Genomic DNA, 24215 nt, shown 5'->3' on the forward strand with positions numbered 1-24215 from the left:
GATCACATGCAAGTATTCGAGAAGAATCGTCAAAGGCCCGCATACTATACATGCGCTCTCGCCGCCACGAATAAAGGAAAGCTTGGCCCCGTACCGTATTATAGCAGGATCGTTAAAAACTCACGTCAGAAGACGAAGAAGCTCGCCGTCGTGAAGCGAATACTCAACGACGACGACAGACACACCGGTAGCAATAATCGAGACATCTGTTTGTCGCGAAAGCGGACAACAACGTCGCGTCCTTTGAAAACCGCTTAAATCGGAACGTCCTTGTATACGCATCGCACATACATGCATGTACAGTAGCCGTCAGTCAGGGAGCACCGCAGATCTTGGCAGCTGGTCAGATATTCGCGGATCGTCGCGTGTACCACTGCAAACTGGTAACATTCGTTACACGTGGCAGTAGCAGCAGCAGCAGTCGTAAGCCGAGAGGAAAGGATTTCACGCGCTGCACACGTTCATCTCGATTTCCCACGCCACGATCCAGGAAATTTCAGCTGCTTTTTAAACGGCGGGCCTTTCGCGAACGGGCGCCCCTGCACATGCTGTCGAAGTTCGCCGCCGACGAAACTTTTTTGCGCTGAATTTTTTTCGTTTACGCTCGAGGCGCTTTGGCGAAAGATACGAGCCTTATCGAACACTCATTAAGCGCTTTTACAGAAGCGATTTTCTTCGCTAATGCTTGCATTGGGTAATCGAATTCATTTCGTGCTACGGCGAATTAGTCAGTATTCGATTTAATTGGTGAGAATCAATCAGGATTGGCGCGTTCTTGAAAATATAGTAGTATGATCTCTGCAGGGCACGTTAGAATGAGATGATAACTATCGAAATTAAAAATAAACTTTGTATGTACAAGATGCTATATGCTGTACGTATGGCGCAGGTAGCGCAAAAGTTAGAGGATAAATTTGTCAACAAAATCAATTTGCCAAAGCAAAAACGCAAGGTTTTAGCACGCTGAAGTACTTGGGTGGCAAATGAAATACGCGCTTGTGCAGTAGTGAGCCTCATTAGTCCTGATCCCCCTTGCAGCGCTGCATGTTCGTCTTTACGACATCGTATTTTTTCCGAGGCTAGACGGTCAGCGAACGCGCTCGTATACCTACATTATATTATGACTCCAGAAAGAAAGCGAAGAAGGCACGAGAAGACGTCGACGCGAAACGAAATGTATACTCCATCGCCCCTCGCGTTGGAAGCTATGAGGTCGAATTCGCGAACAAGGCATGTGGGTGCAGTTTTGTTTGAGGGTGTGTCCCTGCAGGGCAGTAAAAAGAGATTCCTCAAGAGAATTCATTGTTTTTTAATGTATCCAATCAACTTAGTCTTTTAATTCCTTAAAATTATAAAGCGATTGTATATATGTTTAGTTTTATGGACTCGTGAATTCATTTCAAAAGAAAGCATCTACTTTTCACACATATTTTTCTGATATGATATAAAAGGTCTTATAACTTGATGATATTGATCTTTCAATACGTTTCAAAAATACATAAAAATCTTCTCTAAATGCATGTAAGTTCACGTCGAACGTTAATCTCCTCCTTCCAATCGAGAAAATTCTACACAAATTGTTTATTTATTCAAATTAGGCATTTCCTCAGTTGCTTTGATATCCGTATCACTTTCTCGAGTGACATAACGCACTCTTTAAGTTTTATAACCGGTCGCATCTTTAAATGATGAAGAATAACATTATAGTACAGATAGAAAATGGTAAAACCACCTTCAACTACTGACGTTTAGAATTTTTCTTGCCGCTTACGGAACTGTTTACACGTAACAGCTAGAACAGATTGTAAAAATCAATCTTTCCCCGCGAGAATAAGGAATTAGGAAATCTTTGTGGTATTTACAGAAGATTCATAAAGAGGAATTACATTCCATCAAACCTTCGCATACAATTATGAATGTATAGCTTGACGTTCGTACATTATAATCACTCATTTAATTACTATCATTTTGTCAGTGTTATCCATAATTAGCAAAAACATCTGCTTCTGTCTTGTTAATTTAATATTGCCAATAAAATTAAATATTGCCAATCCCTACTTCGAGTTTGAGATAAAATTCGCAAATGAAACAAATAAAATTAGAAGTGTCTACATAATTGTTAATTTTTTCAAAATCAAGTTTCTTTCAGCATGCAAAGAGAAAGTGCATCACTCCCAAAATTTTCTTTCAACAGCTATAAAATTATATAACTCAGAAACGAATTCCACAAATGCCATAAGATCAACGCGTGATTAAGGACGTAAAATTTCTCACTTTAATAAGACGTAACCATTTCACACGAATTTTCAAAACATCCGAGTGAAAAACTACCAGAAACACTGGAGATCTTGGTGTAAAAGTCATTTCAGCTTAGAAAACCAGAAACGTTGCCAGGAGCATCGTCATCAATCATCGACCTTCTCCGGTAGGTAGCAACTCCACAACCGCAAGAATGCGCCACAAGGAGGAAGCAAAGCGCGGCCTAATAATCTTCGAAGTGCGAGTATATAATTATATACTTTTTAAAATCCTAATATTGAATTAACAATCGATGAATCTAAATGAACCTGTACACGTTAGTGAGTTATTATTACGATATCCACAGGTATCCTGTTCGAAAGACAGAAATAGAAAGCACCGGTGAGTGACTCCGACTAACGAGAATGAGTTAAAACGCGCGTAAATCTAGGAATAGAACGGAATTTTCGCGACAATCAATTTCTGCACTTTCGAGCCCAAGCATCTTCCTGAAGATAGCTTTCTAGGTCTGTGCTCTTACACGAAAAGTCTTTACGTAAAGCAACGCCTTTTAATCTCGCCCGCACGCAGCGAGCGGTACGCGTAATCCTCATTTACGACTGGAAAATGTCCACGCGCCTCGAGTCTCTCTTTTCGCGTTTGGATGTTGCAGCAGCAGCAGCAGCTTCCTGAACCACCCGCGGCACTTCCACTTGAAAACCGCAGCTGGCTCGGATGTCACGACACGAAGCGGAGACGAGAGAGAGGTGCTCACTGATAGGTATGCACACTCGAAGCACTTTCGATTTCTCGCGCGAAGTTACGAAGCAGCGACGACGGTTCGATGACTTGTTTACATCTTCCTTGCAAGGGTCGTTAAACTTTTTTTGTGAAATTGAGTGAAGGTAATTGCGATAAACTTTTTTAGTGTAATAAAGTTCTACAATTTAATTCAATGCTAAATTCATTTTAAATTCTATTATTAAGAATGAATACATGAATTTATTTAAAGACTTATTTTTTAAATTGCGATGCAGGTGCAAACTTTTACTTTCTTCCAAAGTTATATGCGATGTTTTATTACTTGTATGCAGTTCAGCGTAACCGATCCACATTTTTATTTTACTTTCACCAATACTGCTACCAAAATCTTTCCTTTTCTTTGTTCGAACTTTTATACTCTTACAAAAGAAAGTTCTTATGTCATAATTTTCAAAAGATATAAACAGAAGGAAATAAAGTAAACTTGATATTCTACATTATTACGCAACATCAGGTCTACAGCACATCAGAATGACTCGCAGAAAAAGAGACTTCGTGCTGCAACATAGTATTTTCGAATTAACCCTACATCATATCCTTGACCGTCAACTCTCCCTTCCATTCTCGGCGTATGCACCCCATGCTAATGAATCCCACCACCACGAGCTCGGCAAAATAGCGCGTGACGAATTTACGACGCGCGCACACACACACCATAATGCACACCGGTACACACAACAGAGACGACGAGTCGGGCGAAGGCCATCGAGCGAGCTGTGGGGCATAGCTGCCTCCAGCATCAGCACAAGTACAGAGGGAAGTCACGGAGAGTTTAGAAACTTATCGCGCTCGCATCGGTCAGCTGATCGCATCGACGTCACGCGAGCCGGCCAGTCTGTAGCACACGTCCAATACACAAATGTAAGTACCGGTCGATGTCGAGGAGGCAATTTCTTTTTTCTCCTCTCTCTCTCTCTCTCTCTCTCTCTCTCTCTCTCTCTCTCTCTCTCTCTCTCTCTCTCTCTCGTTCTCGGTTTTAAACTGCACCTCAGGGTCATCTCGTTTAGCGGCGACTGTATAGCTGCAATATCGCCACGCGCCTTGCGCCTCGCGTCATCGACGCCGCTAATACCTTCGACGAAGGATCGAACGAGATGCCGCGCGAGCGAGTGCGAGCATACATATAGCAGCGCTTATCGCAATCTCTCGTGTACCGCGACGTTTAACCGGGCACTTACAAGACGCGGTTCGTAGGCAGATTGGGCTCTCCTCATCGTTTTTATTTTTTGCCTGAGATTCGACGCAAGAATGCGAAGCTTTAGTGGCTTATAATAAGCTCATGGGTATTTTTTACGGATGAATTTAGTGAGCAGTGCTTGAAAGATTCCTCAAGTGCTGCTTGTGAGTCGAATGATACGAGTTTCTTTACCATTTATATTATTACACCCTAAAAAAGAAATTTTGACGTTCTTCTTTACTCAAATTGGCTTTGTGAGCTTATGTACGATATTTTCTTACTGTTATTGCAATTTCTAACAAAATTGTCATGTCTCTGTAATTAATTTTTTTTAAATAAATTACAAGACAATAAAAAAGCGATTGTCAATAAACTTATGCATAATACTGTGCCACGCAGGTGTACCTTTTGCTTACTCTGTAGTAAGATAAAGTGATAAATAAAGGTAGTAGGATAGCGGCTTATCATTGGTAAATAATGGCGCAAGGAATTCTACTAAAACGATTCAGGTCATGTTGCCTCTCCCGTTGCTGTTTATTTATAGCAGCTCTAAAACTTTACGCAGGTTGACAACTACAGTATCCACTCAATAGAACAAAAAAACAACCGAGTGACATTTTTCTTGTAGGTACAAAAGTATAATGATCTGGAAAAAGATCTCCATGTATAGGTACTAACTGTTCCCCTTTAAACCACGTCCACATTGTGGCATCCCCTTAATGGCCTTAATCCATTCAAAGTCAGCGACTACAAAATTAACGTCACGCAATTTTACTAACCTTATAGATTCCGCAATGAAGATTCATGAACCCCTGCGATATCCACCTCAATCAGCGACCACTGCACAAAAAGCTGGAAAACAGCCTCCGAAGGAAGAAAACCTCACCAGTGCAACGCAAACCAAACACATCCATGCAGCAAACACACGCGCGCGACGCCTTCGTGTATCACGTGGTGTGTCGGCCTCTACCCCGCGCTACGAGCATCGAGGAGCGAAGCGTCTCTTCTGCTCCTAAAGCTGCCTCCACACGAGTACACACACCGACACACTCTCGCGGCAATGGAGAAAACACGCCGCCGCCGACGAAGAGAGAGAGAGAGAGAGAGAGAGAGAGAGAGAGAGAGAGAGAGAGAGAGAGAGACAGAGACAGAGCGGAGAGCTGCGGCAGCCGGCACGAAACGAGGGTGAGTCGACGGCGCGGCACCCCATGGGGGACTACCGGCTGCCCTCGTGTGCGCGCCGCTGTGGACCAAACATCTGTCAACCCCCCCACCAGCGCGCCCCCGGCGACGCAGTCGTCTTCGCTTCTCGCCGCCGCACACACACACAGACAAGCGCGCACGCGCGTATACGCACCCGAGTATAAGTATAGCTCCGCTTCGAGGATATATTATACGCTGCGCGTGTGTATACGACTCTGCACTCGACGACACACGCCAACGCGCTCGCGTTTTATTTGGCCAAAAGAGAGCGCGTGCGCGTATTAGGGAAGGCCGCGAGTAGATGATGTGGGGAAAAAATGGGTGATGGAGAACGTCAAAGCCAAGCTGCTACTGATGCGTTTTTTACACGTATACGAATGCTGCATGATTGACGTATTCTAAAAGTCATATCAATATGGGTCTTCTATCGATTTCGCAGAAGTATCATTTTGGAAATGTGTGTCAAACTTTAATTATAGTGCAGATTTCGCACTGCTATGTGTTTGCATAATAACTCTAGCCAGAAATAGTACTTATGACTTTATCCTAAAAATTGTTTTAAAAAAGTTTAAATTTTACCAATTGACCGACTTTCAATGAATAATTACTGATAATGATAGGATAACTCCTGTTAAAAACTAACGCCTATTACAATCAATAAACAAGGCACTCCATCCCCAAGCCCCTACAGTAAAATCTCCAACAGTCTTCGAAATCTTGATACCCGAACCTCATTAATCAAAGCGACACAAAAATTCAAATGCGACTGGAACCCCAGGTCCGAGAAATAGCGTCGAAAAAAAATGCGGAGATTCGAACAGCTAAGCACGCCTCTTCCTTCCCCGTGTGCACGCACACGCGCACACTTTTCTTCCCCGTCTTTTTTCTCTCGTCGACGTTCTCGTTCTCCCGACTCATTCCGTGTACGTCTGCTACTCCCACTTCATGTCAAAGTTCGAGTCGAGAGGCGAGGGGAGCGCGACGACGGATCGCATGGATAATTTAAGAGAGTCGGCTAACTAAAGGCGCGCTCGCGCAGGAAATAAAGCTGCCGTTCATGCAAGACTCGCCGGTCGCATCGTTCTCTGCGTGCGACTCAATCATCCCGAGAACTTCCAACTATGCTCTCTCGTTGATTGCGGTCGATGGAATTTTTTATGGGGCTTTTCCTGCGCTGCGGTGGGATCGCGACTTCCGATGTTTGTTTCTCAACAATTACTATGGCGAATGGTTTAATAATTGAAATTCAAAGCTTCGATTGAAAAGGAAATCGAATCGAACTTCCTCAAAGTTATTCGTGCGATGAATTTTTAAAAACAAACGGCATTGAATAAACACGCTCCCCGAAAAAAAAAACACGAAAATACAATCGTCCAAACCTCAAGAGACGATCGCGACGTGAACAAATTAGCAGATGCGCTTAGCCGCGACTGGTTGCCGGAAGTGTCGCGATAATTTAGCGCATCCCATTAATAATGCCCCGAGCAGCCGGCGACCTCCAAGCCGCGCGCACACGTATACACTCATCGCGCAAGCTAAACAGGCCACGCGCTCGTCGCAATTAGAATTGTTTCGCGGTTTATTAAGGACGCTCACGGCTCGCGTGGCTCCGAATATAATTGCCCGCGCGAGAGATACGTGCACAAGCGGGCGGAAATCGTAAAGTTCGGCGCGGTTGCGCAAATATCGTCGTTGCGTGCCGCAAGGTAAACAGGGTAATGCGCCGGCATTGTGGCCACTTTCTTCCTCGGAATCACTGTCATTCACCGCGAGCGTATCTCTCTCTCTCTCTCTCTCTCTCTCTTTCTCTCTCTCTCTCTCTCTCTCTCTCTCTCTCTCTCTCGGCTTCGAGGAATAGACGCAAACGCACACCAGGATGAGTCGGCTTTTCCATTACCGGCCGGAGTTCGTGCGCGTGCACGCGTGTGTGGTATTGTTTTTAGAGTGCGTTTGAGCGTGTCGCGGATGCGCGATGGAAAAAACGTGTAATTAAGGCTTGGCTCGAGAGGATTTATCGCGTGCGAGAGGATTCTTCTTTTTGAAGGAAAATAATAATCAATTTTGTGTATACGTAGTTTTTTTGCGTAATTTTGAGTTTCCTTATTTCGTTTGATATTCTTTTGAAGGTGTTTATGTTTGGTGCTCGTAAGCCACGATGTTTTATATATATGTTCGCAGTATTTTGCATAACGATTTTTTACTCATATTAAAAAGAACCTGAAACTTGCAGCAGCAATAAAACACGCACGCATTTGTAAAATGACTAAAACGGCGAGCTATGAAACACTAGCGACTCGAGAAATGATGACATGTATTAAAATAACAGGTTCAGCAGCTTTTTTCAGAAAAGGTGTGCATTTACCAGAGAAACAGATCGGCTTTCGGGATTTTGTTAACACAGCATCACTCAAAGTCTACCATGCTAGCAAAAACTGAATCATATTTTTTTTTTAATAAATTGTCGACAATAAAGCTCGTCCTTATTCAATACTCAAGCTCGGATAGTACCGATACTCAAAACGAATCAAGCTCAACTCGTCACAACAATCAACGAGTCAACGACCACAATAAATTAATATAACAGCCAGACTGTTATTTGCTATAGAAAGCCAGCCGCAACATACACCACACTCTGGACCGTGACAACGTCCTCAACGCTTCGCATCCCATAAGCTCCCATGTACGATCGTACGCAGCATCCACGTCTATCTTCGCTTTCATCATCGCGCTCTCAGTTTTCATTCCGCGATGCCACTCATGACGACGCGGCGCACAGAGGCTATTTTTCAGTTCACTCAACCCGTCTCCCCAGTCGCTCTCTCTCTCTCTCTCTCTCTCTCTCTCTCTCTCTCTCTCTCTCTCTCTCTCTCTCTCTCTCTCTCTTGCACATATTCTCGTATACTCACGCTCTTAATCGCATCAACTTTCCCGAAAGCGTTTCGTCCCTCGCGGCAATCTTCTCGAGAGCTTTATCGCTCGATACCAGGTATCGTCGCCGGAGCCATATTTTTCATCCGGCGGCGGTGGCGGCCGCGAAGCAAGTGGACAATTGACGCGTCTCGCCGGTGCAATTTGCACTGCGTCGTATGAATTAGCCGCTGCTGCTGGTGCCCAGCTGTTTACGCTGCCCGCCGGGGAGTTCGAGTACTTCATTGGCGGGTCTGATTGGACAATCGTTCTTTGATCTCTCGCTGATTGAAGTAAGAAGCGCGCGACGAACTACTCTATTCTCACGTTGTATTACACGCGCCGAGAACTTTCGTCGCGCGCGGCTATAGTTTTCCCCCTCGAGCCTGTTATATCGCGGACGGCGGAAAAATTGAGTGATTTAACGCGAGTTTCGACCGCTGGCTACACGTCGTAGTTCCTCTTGTGTTTTTATTGTCATTAGTTCTCATGGGCATACACTGCGCACGCATGCGCATGTTGAGAAATCTTGTTGACTCTCTAATCAGAACGGCAGTAAAGAGCTGAATTTATAGAGCTTTGTCTTATATTACGCTCGGGCCATAGAGTGGATTATGGGATACCGTCGCAGCTTTGCACAATAAGTTTAAATCTCGCTGACTGCGCTGTTCAAATTTAGTATACCCGTGCACGCTTTATTCGAGTTAACAAATTTCAAACGAAAAAGGAAAGGCTTCTACGATTCTGAAAAACTCCGTTATTCGCACTGCTGATTGAAAAATGTTTGTTCTGGCACAAAAAAGTGCACGAGAGAAAGAGAGGGCTAAAAGGTACGACAAGGACGCCGCCACTGTGCCTCGCGACAATTGATAAAGCACACACGAAGATGAGAGAAAGAATGAGTAGATACAGAAAGTGGAGAGAAAGGAAGAGGGGTCGGCATCCCAAATGCGCGCAGCGGCAATTGAGCGAAATTGGCACCAATTAGGCCGGCGACCCCGCGCTCCACACTGACATGATTTTGCACTAGTCGCGATTACGCGAGCTTTTCCATATTTGGTCTGTTTATTTCTCCAATAAATTTCAGTTTCTTTCAACAATACCGCTTCAAAAACAAAGAAAAATCTTTCCACTTTTAATTTCGTGTAACGCACATAAATTCATTGTATACTCACCACTGTCTCTTTCCTCCGAAACGATTATATCTTACAACTGTGCAAGACACCATAAAAGTTTTTTTGCGGAATGAGCCCTGTTATAAATTTAAATTCATAAAGAAATCGCGTGTCTCCCTCTTTTCTTTTTCATTCCGGCGTCTCGTTCCGCGACGTCTATTTTTACGCATCCTGAACAAAAATACCAAAGTTTAAACGTCCTATCCTCCTCACATTCTAACGAAGCAATGAAGAACAAGCTTCGCGCCGTTGAACGAGAACCAGATTCCGGGTAAAGGTATACTTGCAGATCGCGAGCGCGCGAAACGTGCGTCCTTCAGCGGAGACATTTTAAAAATCCAGTTTCGTTGATTCTGGTTTACGGCTCTCATAGCGTTGGACATACTATTGATACGCAAAATCTGTATCTGCGTAATCTTCATTTAAAAGTAGTCCGCATACACCTAATAAAAATATCGTAACTGATCCGAGCGAACGGTTAATCATCCAAGTAGGCCAATTATCTCAACGAGTGACCCACATTCAGCCGAATAAACTGACTCGATAACGTACATACAACAACACGAAAATCCAGTGAAAACAATTTCATCGAGTCCCAATTGAACTTTCCCGCGACTCGGCGGCGCGCAACCATCCCGACATTCCTCGGTCATTGTCGTTGGCGAACTCACCTAACAAGGCTTTCGCCTCTTCGAGGCAGCAGCGGCGGCTGCGGCAGCCGTTCTGGTTTCACGCGTTTTATTATAGAGCAAGAAGAAGAAAAGTACACGGAGAGGCTCTACAGCACGTCGGCGGCACGTCGACGACCTCAGGATGACATTGGCCGAGTACACACAGTGCAGAGTAGCCGGGGGACCACCGCGACGAGCGTAATGGGCATAAGCGCGAGTGGAAGGAAAAATCGCGGACGCTGGAATTCCCCGTAGCAAGAAAGCGAATCCTCCGGGGGACTGAAGTCGGGAGAGAAAACGAAAAGGACGCGTCGGGGATTGATGATAGCTCGCTCGAGATTTACTGGGACGATGCGGTTCTCATGAGCCTTTGACGAAGACACATCGTGAACGGCTGAGAGGGATGGGGCCAAAAATGATTATCGCGGTTATTACGAGGGACGCGACGCATTCAAATGCTGCGCGGGGGTATGCAGTGGACTAATTGTTTTAGCGCTAGTGCTGAGTCATGTTGTATTCTTGAGGAGGAAACGAATTTCTCGTGTGGATTTAGAAAAATCTTTGCACAACTACAACTTTTTTAATTCGGTATTTTGCTCAAATGCGGTGCAAGTTGAACAATATGGAGCAGAGGGCTACGCGACTGACCTGGATCATTGCTCGTACGTGCCGAGGTATTAAACACCGAATGCCGTAATACTGACCCCAAAACGATTCCAATGTTTGTGCTGCTGCTCATAGCGAAACTTAAATTCGGAAATCAGCATATTTACTTAAGTAAATTTTTCAAAAAAATAATTGTGGAACACAGGGAAAGCCGATCATCACCTTGGTCGTCGCATTGACTCACCGAAATTCAGACCCTTCCCGGAGATAAGCTCAAAAAAAAACGAACCAAGGAGATAACGTCTTCACTCACGAGAAGTGCATCGGAATCTCTTAATTCCGATAAGTGCCTCGTCATAAAACGAGCGCCGCGGCGAGTGTACACAAATAAACCGCTCGTGAAACAGAGAAAAACTCTTTCGAAAACGTGCGCGGGGTCGAGGAGAAAAAAAAACAAGACCGAATCAATGATCTTTTCTTCGTCGCCGACGAAAAGTGCTCATCGCCTTTATCGTGCGCGACTCTCTCGAGACCCTCACGCACAAAATGACATCATTCTGATGCTTATATGGCGTGTTTTTCGTTGAGAAGACGAGCGCGTGTTATTGTGGTGTATTTATTCGAAGGCGGCAAAGTCGAAAGAAATCCTGAATTGTATAGGGGACGTTCTCGATCCTCGGGATATTACCGCGCGAAATTCGAAGATATTTCGGCGTTTCTGATTCGCCACGATCCCAATTTCGCGTGACTCAATGAGAAAGTTCGCGTAAACACTTTTATATGCCCGACGCGTACCTCGGCGCACACGCGTACCGACGTTCATTACGAGCGACAGTAGGTTGAGGCGGCGTATCTCGAATTCAATCTAGATTGCATAATTATTTCCAATTTTCGCATTGATGTGGAAGGGACAAGAGTCAGTTTAAAGACCCTTACAGTGACTCACTGCGGAACTACACATACCTCCCAGGTGCAACGTGAAAATCACTAATTATCGGATTTCCTTCCCGATTCCCGCTCATCACGTACAACAGCTAAGTCGGCGGCTTGCGCAACGCTTTAAAAGCTTATTCAAATTTCCCGCCGCGCCGGCAGGAATGCCTCTCGACCGGCCGTAATAACTTTCTTGTTGAACGACCTCGAGAAAAAAATGGAAACCGCAATTAGAGACCCGCGGTTAATCGCGCCCAGTATAATATAGGATACAAGACGCGGCTTTACGCGCGATAAACAAAAAGGCACTGCGCTCGCCACACACATATACACACGCTCACGCGATCGGTTACGAGACGTTGCGCACATTCCGCGGCTGAAAAATGAAAACGAAAAGGAAAGGACGACGACACTAACATCGTGTTGTGTGGTGTAGTGTGTGTATAAAGTATAGGTATATCGATAGAGGTAAGAGTCGCGCGCCGGTAGCTGGTGGCTTTTGACGCGTCGTCGTCCTCGTCTTTGGCGGCCGCGGCGAGAGTCGTTTGAACGGCATTTATGGTTATGGCGTGAGATGCTGCGCAAGTATAGAGATACCTTTGAGAGGTGAAGCGAAACCGATCGAGAGCTCTTTGCTGTAGAGGATGCGTTTACGCGTTAAGACGCGATGTTTGTGTGCTTTGGACAGCGGATGTGTGTACTACCGGCTTATGCAGGCATGAAAGGATTAAGTTGTGTTTTTTTTAAACGTCTTCATATGCGCTTGTCATATTTTTTATATGATTGACAGTGGAACATGACGACTGATATTTCAATTGTGTAACGGTATCATAATAATATAATAATAGAGCAAAAGCGTGATACCTGCGAACAAAAAATAATGCCGCGAGATAAAACATAACGGAGCTCATTGTGCCATCATATTCGACTCAAACTCGCACAAAGTCCTATTCACATCCCCGCCGCACGCACTGCCCGCGCTTTATGAAAAATAGACAATAGTTCTCTCGGACGAACGCATCGAACGCGCTTAAAAAAGAAGGCATAAATCCCCGGAGAACAAACGAACCGCGCGCGCAGCAACTCGGGGATGATCCGATGCAAGCCTTTGTTGCGCATCTCCATCGCGAGCGTCCTTGAATCGCGCTGTGAATGGAGCTTTAACCGTGACGAGCTCGGCTCGCGCAAAACTGACAGCTGTTGCTGATAACACATGGTGTGAGCAACTCTTGTCAAAGGATGCCACGACAGCGAGAAAAAGCTGTGGTCGGATCGATTTTATCGTGTGTACGACGGCCGAACGATATGCATACGCGGACGAGACATATGCGCCGCTCGATGTCTATGGGGCGCCGCGTTTATTGGGGTATGCACATGAACGAATTAATTAACGACGCGCGCACGCCTGGTCTTGCGAGCGAATCGCGGCTGGCTCGATTATGCGGGTACTTATGGGATAATCGATGCGTTGATGTAATTTCAAAGGCTGTTTGGCGGCGAACCTCAGATGACGTGTTTTTGCTTTTCTCATTATGAGGTGCAGAGGAATTCTTTGCTGTATTGTTCCTAAGGTAATAATCTAAAAGTTCAAGAAACTGAAATAGTTGGATAACGATAACGAATGGCGGAGAAAATACACAACGAGAGAAAGAAAAGTGCCGTTGTGTCGCTGAACCGGAAACTCTAGAAACAGATGTACAGCCGTTCTGATATCTCAGTGTAAAGAACTATAATAGTTTATTTTCATAGCTCTTTCAACGTTTCTACCGCGAAAATCTCCAAGCTTGTTAAAAAATAATCGATGAAAGATAATAAATACAACACACTCGTCCTCAAAAGCGGCTTACAAAGCACACAAAGGCTGCCCCGTGCACGAGCGCTTCTCAGGAATCTCGACGCTAATTGGAGTACGACGAGTGACATCAGTCGCGCAAGTGGAGTATAAAAGTCCAATGTGTCGCTGCAAAAGCCGACAATGCGGCACGCGAAACGATCTGCTCGCCGAAAGAGATTGTAAGTACGCGCGAGGAAAGGCACGCGAGCAGCATCTAATCAAGGCCGTTTGACTCTAATCTCTTTATGGCGTGGTGTCGTCGGTGTTTTTTTCTTGTCCGCATTGTTGAGGTGGTAGAGCCGATTTTTATAGTCAAGCAAATCCCCACACGATAACACCATTACGAGCACCGTTTGTATACGTTAAAACAGCGCGACAGGTAATAAAATTATGCTAATTCACAGTCCCTCTTTTCTCGACAGACACAGGTGAAACGCAGTAGCTCGTAATGCGCGCTCAGAATCGTTCGATGCATCTCTCGATGCCTCTCGCTGCTGCTGCTTAAATATACGGAGGGCTGGTGTGCCATACGTCAGCCGCACGCGAGTTCAGCTGGGTTCAAAGACGTTCTAAATATTTAGAGAAAGAGGTTATGCTCCACCGCCGTGTGAGAGGTAACCGAGTTGCTGTGCGCATATCCACAGCGTCTGGTTTTCGGAGTATTCGGCACACTTGTTAACAGCGTACAGGTCCATCTGGGGATACTCTGTGTTTTTATCGAGGCTGCGAACTTTTTGCTTACGTTCCTGGAGTTTTTCACATTTGGATACGCTGTCTCGCTTTTTATGCGATAGATCTGATGCTATATATGTGGTATAACTATAACCATACATGTATGATGTTGATGACTGCTGCTGTAGTGATTACATTTTTAACCTTCAATGACTGCTCGGAAGGTAAGGTCGAGTTGTTAATTCCATTACAACACACGCTAACATAATTCTATGACTTAATATATAGCTGATTAGAGCTATGCCAGTTTCATTGATGAATCCGACGTTGGTGTGAATGAAATTGAGTAACGCGAACGTGAGAATTGATCTAACTATTATTTTGCTTCGATACACGTGATTCAATAATTGTATATGTATGTATTTATAACCGTTGCAATATTAATTTTGAACAGAAATATACTGGTCTCCAACATCGGTGTTCAATTAACATCTCAATCGAACTTTCAATGCTTCCCGAGATTCTTCTCTTTGTCCATTAAGTAATTTCGTAATAATACAGCACGCGCATCTTCATCGTTAATCTCTTCAAACGTAAATAAGCACCGTCATCGTCTAATCAACGAACAATATCAATCCCTCCTTCTTGATCTCAATTATAAATCCGCCCAAAGTGACAGGATAAGTCGAGCCCAAGTATACAACCTCGCATTTAAAAAAATCAAGCTTACACACTATACCCCTATGTATAAATATACTCACGTGTAATCTCCCAATGTCCCCGAGCTCAATTAACATCTCTCGGTTTCTCGACGCATTGTATCAGCGAGTGTGCGCGATGACGCTTTCACAAAAGCGCGCAGCGACACGATCCTGCGATCCCTGATGCTCTCCCGCGCGAGTGAGTGTTTATGCGATTCGCGAATACCTTTTGGCGCTATGCTGTGTTCTGTTCTGCATGTGAGGCATATCTGCTGCGGCAAAGGTCGCCGTTGAACCAATATTAGATATACGTATAGTACAGGCAGGTTCGAATACCTTTCGCAACATGCAAATTATTCGCTATGTCGTTTTTTTCTCAGCTTCAAATGTGTTTTATGTTCAATTTGTGCAATGAATTTCGCAATTTCGAAAAGCCCGCGTAAAATATTGTGGCACGTATCGATGCGTGGAATTAGTTTTTGCTGGAATCTTCAGAGAAGGAGCTCGATCAAGGAAACTTTTTGCACTGGTGAAGCGAAAATGTGAGTGAAACTCATAAACGTAGACGCGCACAATTATATACAGACAAGTAACTTAGTTGCCAGTCATAATCACATTATAATCCAAAATTCATGCCAAAACGTGTAAATTACTCGTACCTCACACCGAATCTCTCAATTAACTTTCCCCGCGATATTATCATAAACACACGCCATTTCACATATAACTCGACATACGTCCAAGGATAAAAATCGGAAACACACAATTTCTCACAAGCAGCTAAGTCTCCTCCTATTCGAAGCGATTCGCGCAAAAAGATAGCTGGCAAAACAGCCTGAGATACACACGCGTAGGTGTGTCTTCCCAATCTCTAGAATAACCGCGGCATCTCAGCCAGCTTCAATGCGTTTGCCGCTGGCGATAAAAAGAAAAGAGCGCACGCCTGAAGCGCGAAAAACCATCTCTCGATCCCGCAAGGTATGCAAATGAGGCAAAATGACACAAAACAATGCAGGCGCGTATAGAAGGCAGCTGGCGCGTGTTTATAGTATATGTATAAGTGTATACGTGCGCTACAAACCGCGACCGCAAAAATTCGAAAAACCGTCCTCTCCCGCCGTCATTATATCGCACTCGCGCGCGGTGTGTTTGTGTGTATACGCGCGGCTTCTCTCGTCGTGCTTGAGATTTCCACCGCGAGCGCATTAGATTACGGCTCGGCGAGCTCACGCCAGCCGGCGTTCGTTGTATACGAGTAGACCTACGCTCCTATATAATACGCTTCTTTTTCTGCGGAAAGGTGTTCTAATGCAGGCAAAAGCGCACGCGCTGCTCTACTCGCTGGTATGTTGCAGATGCTTGAATGAATCGGGCTGAGCTTGTATGGATGGTTTTCCTGGTTGTACAAAATTTCTTGTGTAGATTGTCCCTTTTGTTAAATGAAAAATAGACTGAACTTCTTTTTGATGCGAAAGCATTTAGTTTACAAAGCGCCAGTTAAGTCGGTACTGCATCTGTGGTTATCCAAAGGTATCTTTGATGTACTACTGTCGCAAACTGCACTAATGCGGCGCCACACGACGATGGCGTTTTAAGCTTCATTTCATATCTTCATTCATAGTTTCATCTCATTCGGGCTTTTTCAAATGTCAAACGCTGCTCTTTTCATGTCGAACAGTGGACGCTCTTTGGGCTCTTATAGACTCTGGAAAGTTTCCCTGCCTAACTCTGCTTTGTATCTGGATTTTAACTTCTTCGTGTGTATGCGTGAAAACATATTAAACAATAGTCATATATTTAAAATCACAATGAGACAAACATGTTTTGAATTATTAGTATGGTTCGTGTTTTCGTAAGGACAATTTTTTTAAAGATCACGTAATATATATTCATTAAAAAATTACATTTACTAATTATATGATTCTCTGACCTGGTTTCATCAGAGCACTTTACTTGATTAAATTCATCTCGTAATCAATTTTCATAAACATCCATACTAATAATATTCTTCATACCCTGGCCATTAGATTGCCATTGTACGTATAATTAATGAATAATTTAAAGTAAACAAGATTGGTTCGAAATAATTCACTGCTCATATCCCCGTTCGCCACAATCAAATTTAGATTGATCCAACAAACCACAATCCCTAATATGGCCAGCATCGAAGCTTATCAATTCAATATATCTCAATACGTCGCATTACCAGCACACCACCGCCACATACATCACTTCCTCATTTTCTCACAGCGCGCGCATCCATTTCCTCTTTCCCCACATCGGTTTTCTCCCTCTCGCTCCATCCGGCCAAGCATCCTCCATCTCCGCGGTTGATGCCTTGCTCTTTTAAACTCGACGCTTCTCTTCTTTAAACAATGCCTCGAACAGCCACTTGCGCGTGACATCCGTGTACAGCTCTTGCGTGGAGTTAACGGCTCGAACAGCCGAAACCATCATGGGAGAGAGCCGGACTCCCCGAGACAATCAACTTAAGTGACTCGCACGCGCGCTTATCAACCTATACACGGACCAACGCGTGCAAGCTTGCCCAACGCCAACGGATTATGTGTTGTATAGGGTGGACGTAAGCTTCCATGCGGAGGATCTTCGATTTCCGTTAATTGTCCGGCGTGGTCGAGGGAACTGTCCGGTAGACGGTAAATTAAATGTGCGTCGAAGGGCGCGGGGAACTCGATCGACTATAGGCCGGTTGACGACGTAACGCGAAAGCTCGCACGCGCGCGAGCCCACACCTAGGAGGAGATGTACTGCAGCCAGGCGCGCTTTACGATGATTTGTATACATGCGCGTGGGGATCGCGAAAGGTGCCGCCGTTATTGCTCGAGGGAAGCGGCTTTTTAATTGAATGCTTGTTTGGAGTCGCTAATTTGATGGTGTGTGTGCGCCGGCTATATAACCCGGGCAGCTTAGCGGGACATTTGCGGTTGTAAGAGAGCTTATAATGTGATATTTGATGTACGCGATTTCGTTGAGCTATTCGTCGTATTTTTGAATCATTGTACTGAGCTGTGTTAGTCGATTGCTTACGTATGCGATCAATTAAAGAAAGTAAACCGCAAGCAAGAATAAAGAAATATCAACACTAAAGCTGTCACAGACAACGTTCTCATAGTTATATTTTTATACGAGTCAGCCGAATCGCATAACACGTAACCTTTTATGATATCGATCTGCAAGCTGCGTAAGCTCGTCTGGCTATAATCTTATAAATTTTTAACGCCGCCAATCGAAAACGAAATTAGACCTGCATAAATGACGTTCTGAAAATTTGCCTACAAGTGAATTTCAAGAACTTTGAGAAGTATTACATTTACAAAATATATCGTGCTTTGAAAGCTATAAACAAACTACAAATGTTCCTTTGTCTTTTTATAACCTTCAACCGGCAGTGCAAAGTATCTTAAATAAATTATGAACTGTGTGTCCAAACCAGAATTAGGCTTTGTAAACTAAGAAACTGTATTATGCGTATTTATGACAGTTCTAACAAACTGCGATATTTTTTGTTGCGAATTATATAGAAAAATTCATCTCGCGGAGAGAAAATAATCACAACAGTATGCCGTCGAACAGGACCTACCCCAACCATGTCGCGTATCACAAATCGTCGGCACAACCCAATCTCTTATACTCTCTTCTAACCGCCTAACAACAACGAAAATCAACGAGAAAACATTGTACTATTACAGCTAGAAGTAACTCATGAAAAATTAAGCGCATCGTGTGGAACTCACCAGAAAAGCTCCAAAATTCCAGCGGTGCGTTGTTGCTCACCGGATGCCGGATCAATAGAACTCGGAGCGCAGACCGCACATCGCAGCGCTGTCTTCCCTGCATCCACCGGGCGCAGCAGACCGGGCGACGACAGCTATTCTCGCACCAGACCGTATTCACAAACTCACATGGGCGCACGCACTGTCTCCGCGAAAAGCCGAAAAGCAGGCAGCGCGCACGAAAAAGCTCGGCGGCTACTTCCACCAGATGCAAGTACGTAAGTATCGGCGTTCGCTTCGCTAGTCGAGCCGACCACGGATGTGGAGTGAGAGAGAAAGAGAGAGAGAGAGAGGAGCGCGGCAGAGAGAAAAGCCGCAGCGTCCGCACACGTCGTCGGCGGGAGCTTCTGCGCCGGCCCGAGCCGTCGTCAAGGCGACGGGCACAGGGCGCTTGCGGCACTGCGCGCGCGCATCCACGGATCGATCACTTCGAGCGACCTGATGTGCAGCAACAGTGGAAGCTTGTGACGATGAGTAGGAGAGCTAGGGAGCGAGTGAGAGCGGCTCTGACGATCTGCGTCTCTTTCTCGAAGTGCCGGCAACCTGTAGATCGCTGTTTTATCGTCGGGTGTCATACGCTGGAAACGTTGCAAGCTTTGTGGAGCTTTTGAGGATGGAGTTGAAAGTGTAATGCGTACGAATGCCGCGATGGCGCTGTTTCTTTTAATATCAATATGATTTCTATAAATATATTGTATAACTGAGATCTTCGAAGCGATTTTCGCAACCTTCGTTGTTTCAGCGTTTTGTTCCCTAGGCCCTATTGATTGCGATATAGATCTACTTGTACACATGTCAACTTATATTTGCGTGCCTGAGCAACAGTGATCTGTGAAGCGCAGCAGTATAGGTTATAGCATTTGGAAGGCGCTTCCGTATAAATGCTTCAAATTTTATCATGTTGCAACGTCAAAAGTTAAGTTATATTATGTCAGTTATTGTGGTTTGAATGTAATAATCTAATCTAAATTCTTGTAATTTATTTGAGGAATTGCAAAGGTTCGTTAATTTTTGGAACCGCTGCATAAATTAGATATCTATTTGGTCTCTTTATTTGAATTCTTGTTTTATAACTTTATTTACATCTTGGAAAAAATTCTTTACAAGTAATGATTTTTAGTTATTGCTTGTAAAGCAATAATATATGAAAATATTAAATATAAAAACTGAAACAACATCAAATAAATAGGGTTAGCTCAGTGAAACGAATTTAACGAGATTCTTACATACTTACGCGTCCTATAAATATCCCATTCCTAATACTGGTATAATGCCGGCTACAGAAATAACAAGTGGTTTTTGACATCTGCAAATAATCATGGATTTGGCTAGCACCATGTTATGCCTCTGAACATACCAACGCGACGAGTATACAGCAAAGCCCAAATCTGAGCCCTGAAATTTTTTTATTCGATTTATAGTAAGTGATCGAAATCATAGATTTTGTTATATTACTTATCGTGACAATTATATTTACCGATTTGGTGAGTATTTCAGCACAATAAGCGTAAATATATATTCTAGAAATGGTTATAGCAAAAATAACTAAAAACTGGATTCTTGTTATCGCGCAAATGTCAGGCTATTTAAGAGATAATAAATTTTTGTCATATGTTTTTATTGCTTTTATATGCATACAAACCCTGAGTAGTATTACACCAACACCTAATTGAAGAGCTCCTAAGCAAAAGATGGTTTTTAAAATAAAAAACCTTATCACGTAATTTATTTTGTGGACAAACCTATAATGAATATAATAGCTTGAAAAGTATACTCAGAATAAGTGTAGTAATAATAGCAAAGTTTTGAAGTTGCAGTTTTATGATCTCTGAATTGAAATGTGCTATTTCAACTATATGAAGTTTAAAAACAGATATACCTATCATTGCATAGATCAAGGATTTATATAAATTAATTTTATGCAAACATATATTTACCAAATTATGTGCTGATGTTCATCAATGCAACAAATCAATTGATTGTGATTTCGTATATTTTCAAATTCAGGTCTAATATTTCGCAATTTAATTATTGCTCCAAAAATTAACAAAGTGACGATGAAATCAGACGCAAATATAGAAGGTACGTATAACAAAATCGTTAACTGGTGATACAAAACAATTATCCACAGCATCATCGAATTCGATGTATAAGGATAATATCCACTTAAAATAAATTGTATAGGTTTTGTTGAAAACGACTTATACACGTATATGACAGCCAACATAGTGAATAGTACAGCCACTGTTGAAAAGCCTTTCAAATGTTTTCTGGCGCTTTGGCGTATCAACAGCAATTTAAAATCATCTGGATCTTTTATTAAATCATCAAAGATTTGTAGCAAAATCTGTAAAACGTATAAATATAACCTTTTATAGTATCAAAATATCTAAAAATAGACCACTTTATGGTCTATACAGTGATAACATTTTTATTTTAGTTAATAAATAATTTGTTGTTATACATACTTGCAAATGTGGTCTCTGAAGCCTATACAATATCATAAGAAGTATAATTTCTATAAAGATGATCGATTCCGAAAAAGAATTCAGCCATGAAGATAGGTCAGATCTTGCTTTATACATTGCTGTAAAAGTAGCTACTAATGCGGTCCATAAGTTAAATTGAATGTAATACCACACAAAATTATCATAAAAATCTCTAATTTTGAACAGCCGCTGTCAAGAGGATATAACGCGCATAATCTTGCAAACAATTTTAAAACTTTGAAGTTATAAAAAAGATAATCTAAATATGAAATTATGTCTATTAGTGTTACTGGCACTATAGTAACCAATTTATTGGTGAATTTGTTACCAATCATTATTTACTATGTGATAACTTTTAATAAATTTATATTTACATTTATTATAAGTTTCAACAATATACGGTAAACAGTGACGCGTTTTAGTAACGAACTCTTCACGGTTAGTTGCTAACAGAAAACATACACTGCGCGCTTATTGGTTGCCCCAATTGAACACTTTTGAATAATTAGTAGAAAACATCACTATAGAATTAGTAGTTTTTACGATTAATAGATATGCATTACAGTATCTAGTCAGTAATGTATTTATTAAAATTGATCGTACACTATTAGTTATTTTATTAGTGACATCGCAATTATATTAGAGCCTTAGTTTCTTTTACTGATCACATCAATTTTCTATCCAAAATGAAACAGTAATGAACAATTCTTGTGAAATTCTTCAAGAATCTATTAGATTATCAAAAGAAAGCTCGAAAATTTATTAATGATGTTATATTATAAGACATTAGTTTATTAAAAAATACATTACATAATAAATAGTAAAATATCATACAAAAATAGAGAATATCTTTAACTAGTGCCTTTAGACCTAATCGTAAATAACAAAGTAGTTTTACAATATCTCAATACTTTATTCAGAGAGAAAAATCTGAGAAATTTTAATTTTCTACATATTAACAAACCAGTCAATGTCCGTGTGTACGATATCCATTCTTGTAGCACTGTTATTGTCTTTATGTTCTAGTCATTGCTTGTAGAGTGATAATATATGAAAATGTCAAGTACAAAAACTAAAATGACATTAAATGTATTTTATTATTATAAGAGCCCAATAAATTTTACAAAATATTAAGATACCTACGCGTGCTAAATATCTCATTCCCAATGCTGGTATAATACCGTTTATTGCAATAAGGAGCGGTTTTTGACATCTACAAATAATTATCGATTTAGCTAGCACCATTTTGCGTCTTTGGTCATACCAACGCGATGAATAGACAGCGAAGCCCAAATCTAAGCCCTGAAATTTATTATTCAATTTCAATTATTTAATTCACGAACAACAAAGAAGTTATTTAAGAAATTAATATATAGGTATATCCTTACCGATTTCGTTAGTATTTCAGCACAATATGAATAGATATAAATTCTAAAAATAGTTACAGTAAACAAAAGTAAAAATTGTATTCTCGTAAAAACTGAAATGTTAGGCTATTTGAGAAATAATATATTTATGTTATATTCTTTATTACTACTATAAGCAACACTAACCATAAATAATATTACTCCAACGCCTAATTGAAGAGCAGCTAAGCAGAAAATAGATTTAAAAACAAATAACCTTATCACGTAGTTTATTTCTTGGACAAACCTGTAAAAAATACGAGTAATTTTTATACATTGTAACTTACTTTTCAAATTCTGAATCTAGTGTACAAAATAATGATTTAGCAATAATAGTAATTCCAAACTATAGTACATTACCATGCATCAGTAAGCGTGTATATGTGCAGATAAAAACCAATACGTATTGCTTCAATTAGCAGGTAGAATACCTAATAATAATTCTCGTCCTCTGACTCACACAGGGCTAAATGAGTTACTTTGGGAATTACGTCACATCCTATACGTAGCAGAGGATGTGAATATTTATCCACACTTGCATATTTAAAACGTAAAAAAACAATATCATGCAAACTTTATTCAAACAATTCAAAATTTAATCAGAAAGAATTTTCCAGTTATGGATATTACATTCTTACCAAATAATATGCTGATGTTCATTGATACAACCAACTAATTGAGCATAATTTTCTATATTTCTGAATCGCGGTCTAATTTTTTGTAATTTTATTATGGCTGCGAAAATTAATACAGTAACAATGGAATCAGAAGCAAATGTAGAAGGCGAGTATATCACAAGTATACACTGGTGAAAAAAAACAACTAGCCATATTATAAGTGAATCGGATGTACAAGGATAATATCCACTCAATAAAAGTTGGTAAGGTCTTGTTGAAAGTGCTCTATATACGTACATAATGACCACTATTATAAATAGTAAAGCCAGTATTGAAAACACTTTTATATGTTCTTTTGCATTTCTACGTATTAGCTGAATTTTAGAATCATCAGGATCTTTTACAAAATCCTCAAAGATATGCATCAAAATCTGTAACATTTATGATATCATGTTATAATATACGTTCGTATATTAATGTAAACGATAAATAAATGAATTCAGAATGTGATACAACGTACTGTTGAAATTTTGTGATACACAGTACAAATTTTCTGTTTATAATTAAAATACTGTACTATACAATCATCTATCTAAACATACCTTCAAGCGCGATCTTTGCAATCTATACAATATCATAGCAACTATGATTTCAATAATGATGATCAATTCTGAGAATGCAATTAGCCATATAGATAAATCAGATCTTGCCTTATAAATTGCAACTAGAGTTGCTGCGGCTGCCACCCAAAAGTGAAAATGAATAAACAACCAGACAAAATTATCATATAAAATCTCCAATTTCGTACAATCGCTGTTTAAAGGATACAAGGCAAATAATCTTGAAAAAAACTTTAATATTTTAAAACTGTGAAATAGATAATCTATATGTAAAAATATATTCAACAATGTCGACACTATAGTTACTAATTTATCGGTAACTTTTTTATTAATCATCATTTACTATATTA

The 24215-nt window shown here is 41.6% G+C and overlaps 2 protein-coding genes and 1 pseudogene across 4 annotated transcripts in view; all 3 read right to left on the bottom strand.

Annotated features, from left to right (window-relative positions):
* Daam (disheveled associated activator of morphogenesis) overlaps positions 1 to 19428 on the bottom strand; it is an 80979-nt gene extending 61551 nt beyond the window's left edge. For 2 of the 3 annotated variants that reach the window (XM_008209917.4, XM_031921710.2), the window contains exon 1: positions 18695 to 19428. Coding sequence is in view for 1 of the 3 variants with exons in the window: in XM_016984983.2 (XP_016840472.1) it covers positions 5017 to 5043 (27 nt within the window). In the remaining 2 variants the exon portion in view is untranslated. Of the gene's footprint in view, positions 1 to 5016; positions 5432 to 18694 lie in introns of those variants that run through there. The other variant, XM_016984983.2, reaches the window with a different exon arrangement.
* On the bottom strand, positions 19834 to 21557 carry Or49PSE (odorant receptor 49 pseudogene; annotated as a pseudogene).
* On the bottom strand, positions 22238 to 24204 carry Or48 (odorant receptor 48). Its single transcript, NM_001190566.1, has 6 exons — positions 23848 to 24204; positions 23267 to 23676; positions 22776 to 22875; positions 22611 to 22715; positions 22366 to 22524; positions 22238 to 22294 (listed from the first exon to the last, which is right to left on the bottom strand). Exons 1-6 carry the CDS (start codon positions 24202 to 24204, stop codon positions 22238 to 22240), a joined length of 1188 nt encoding a protein of 395 aa, NP_001177495.1.
* Between the last annotated feature and the right edge of the window lie 11 nt (positions 24205 to 24215).

Source organism: Nasonia vitripennis, chromosome 1, assembly GCF_009193385.2.
Source record: "Nasonia vitripennis strain AsymCx chromosome 1, Nvit_psr_1.1, whole genome shotgun sequence".
Lineage (NCBI taxonomy): Eukaryota > Metazoa > Arthropoda > Insecta > Hymenoptera > Pteromalidae > Nasonia > Nasonia vitripennis.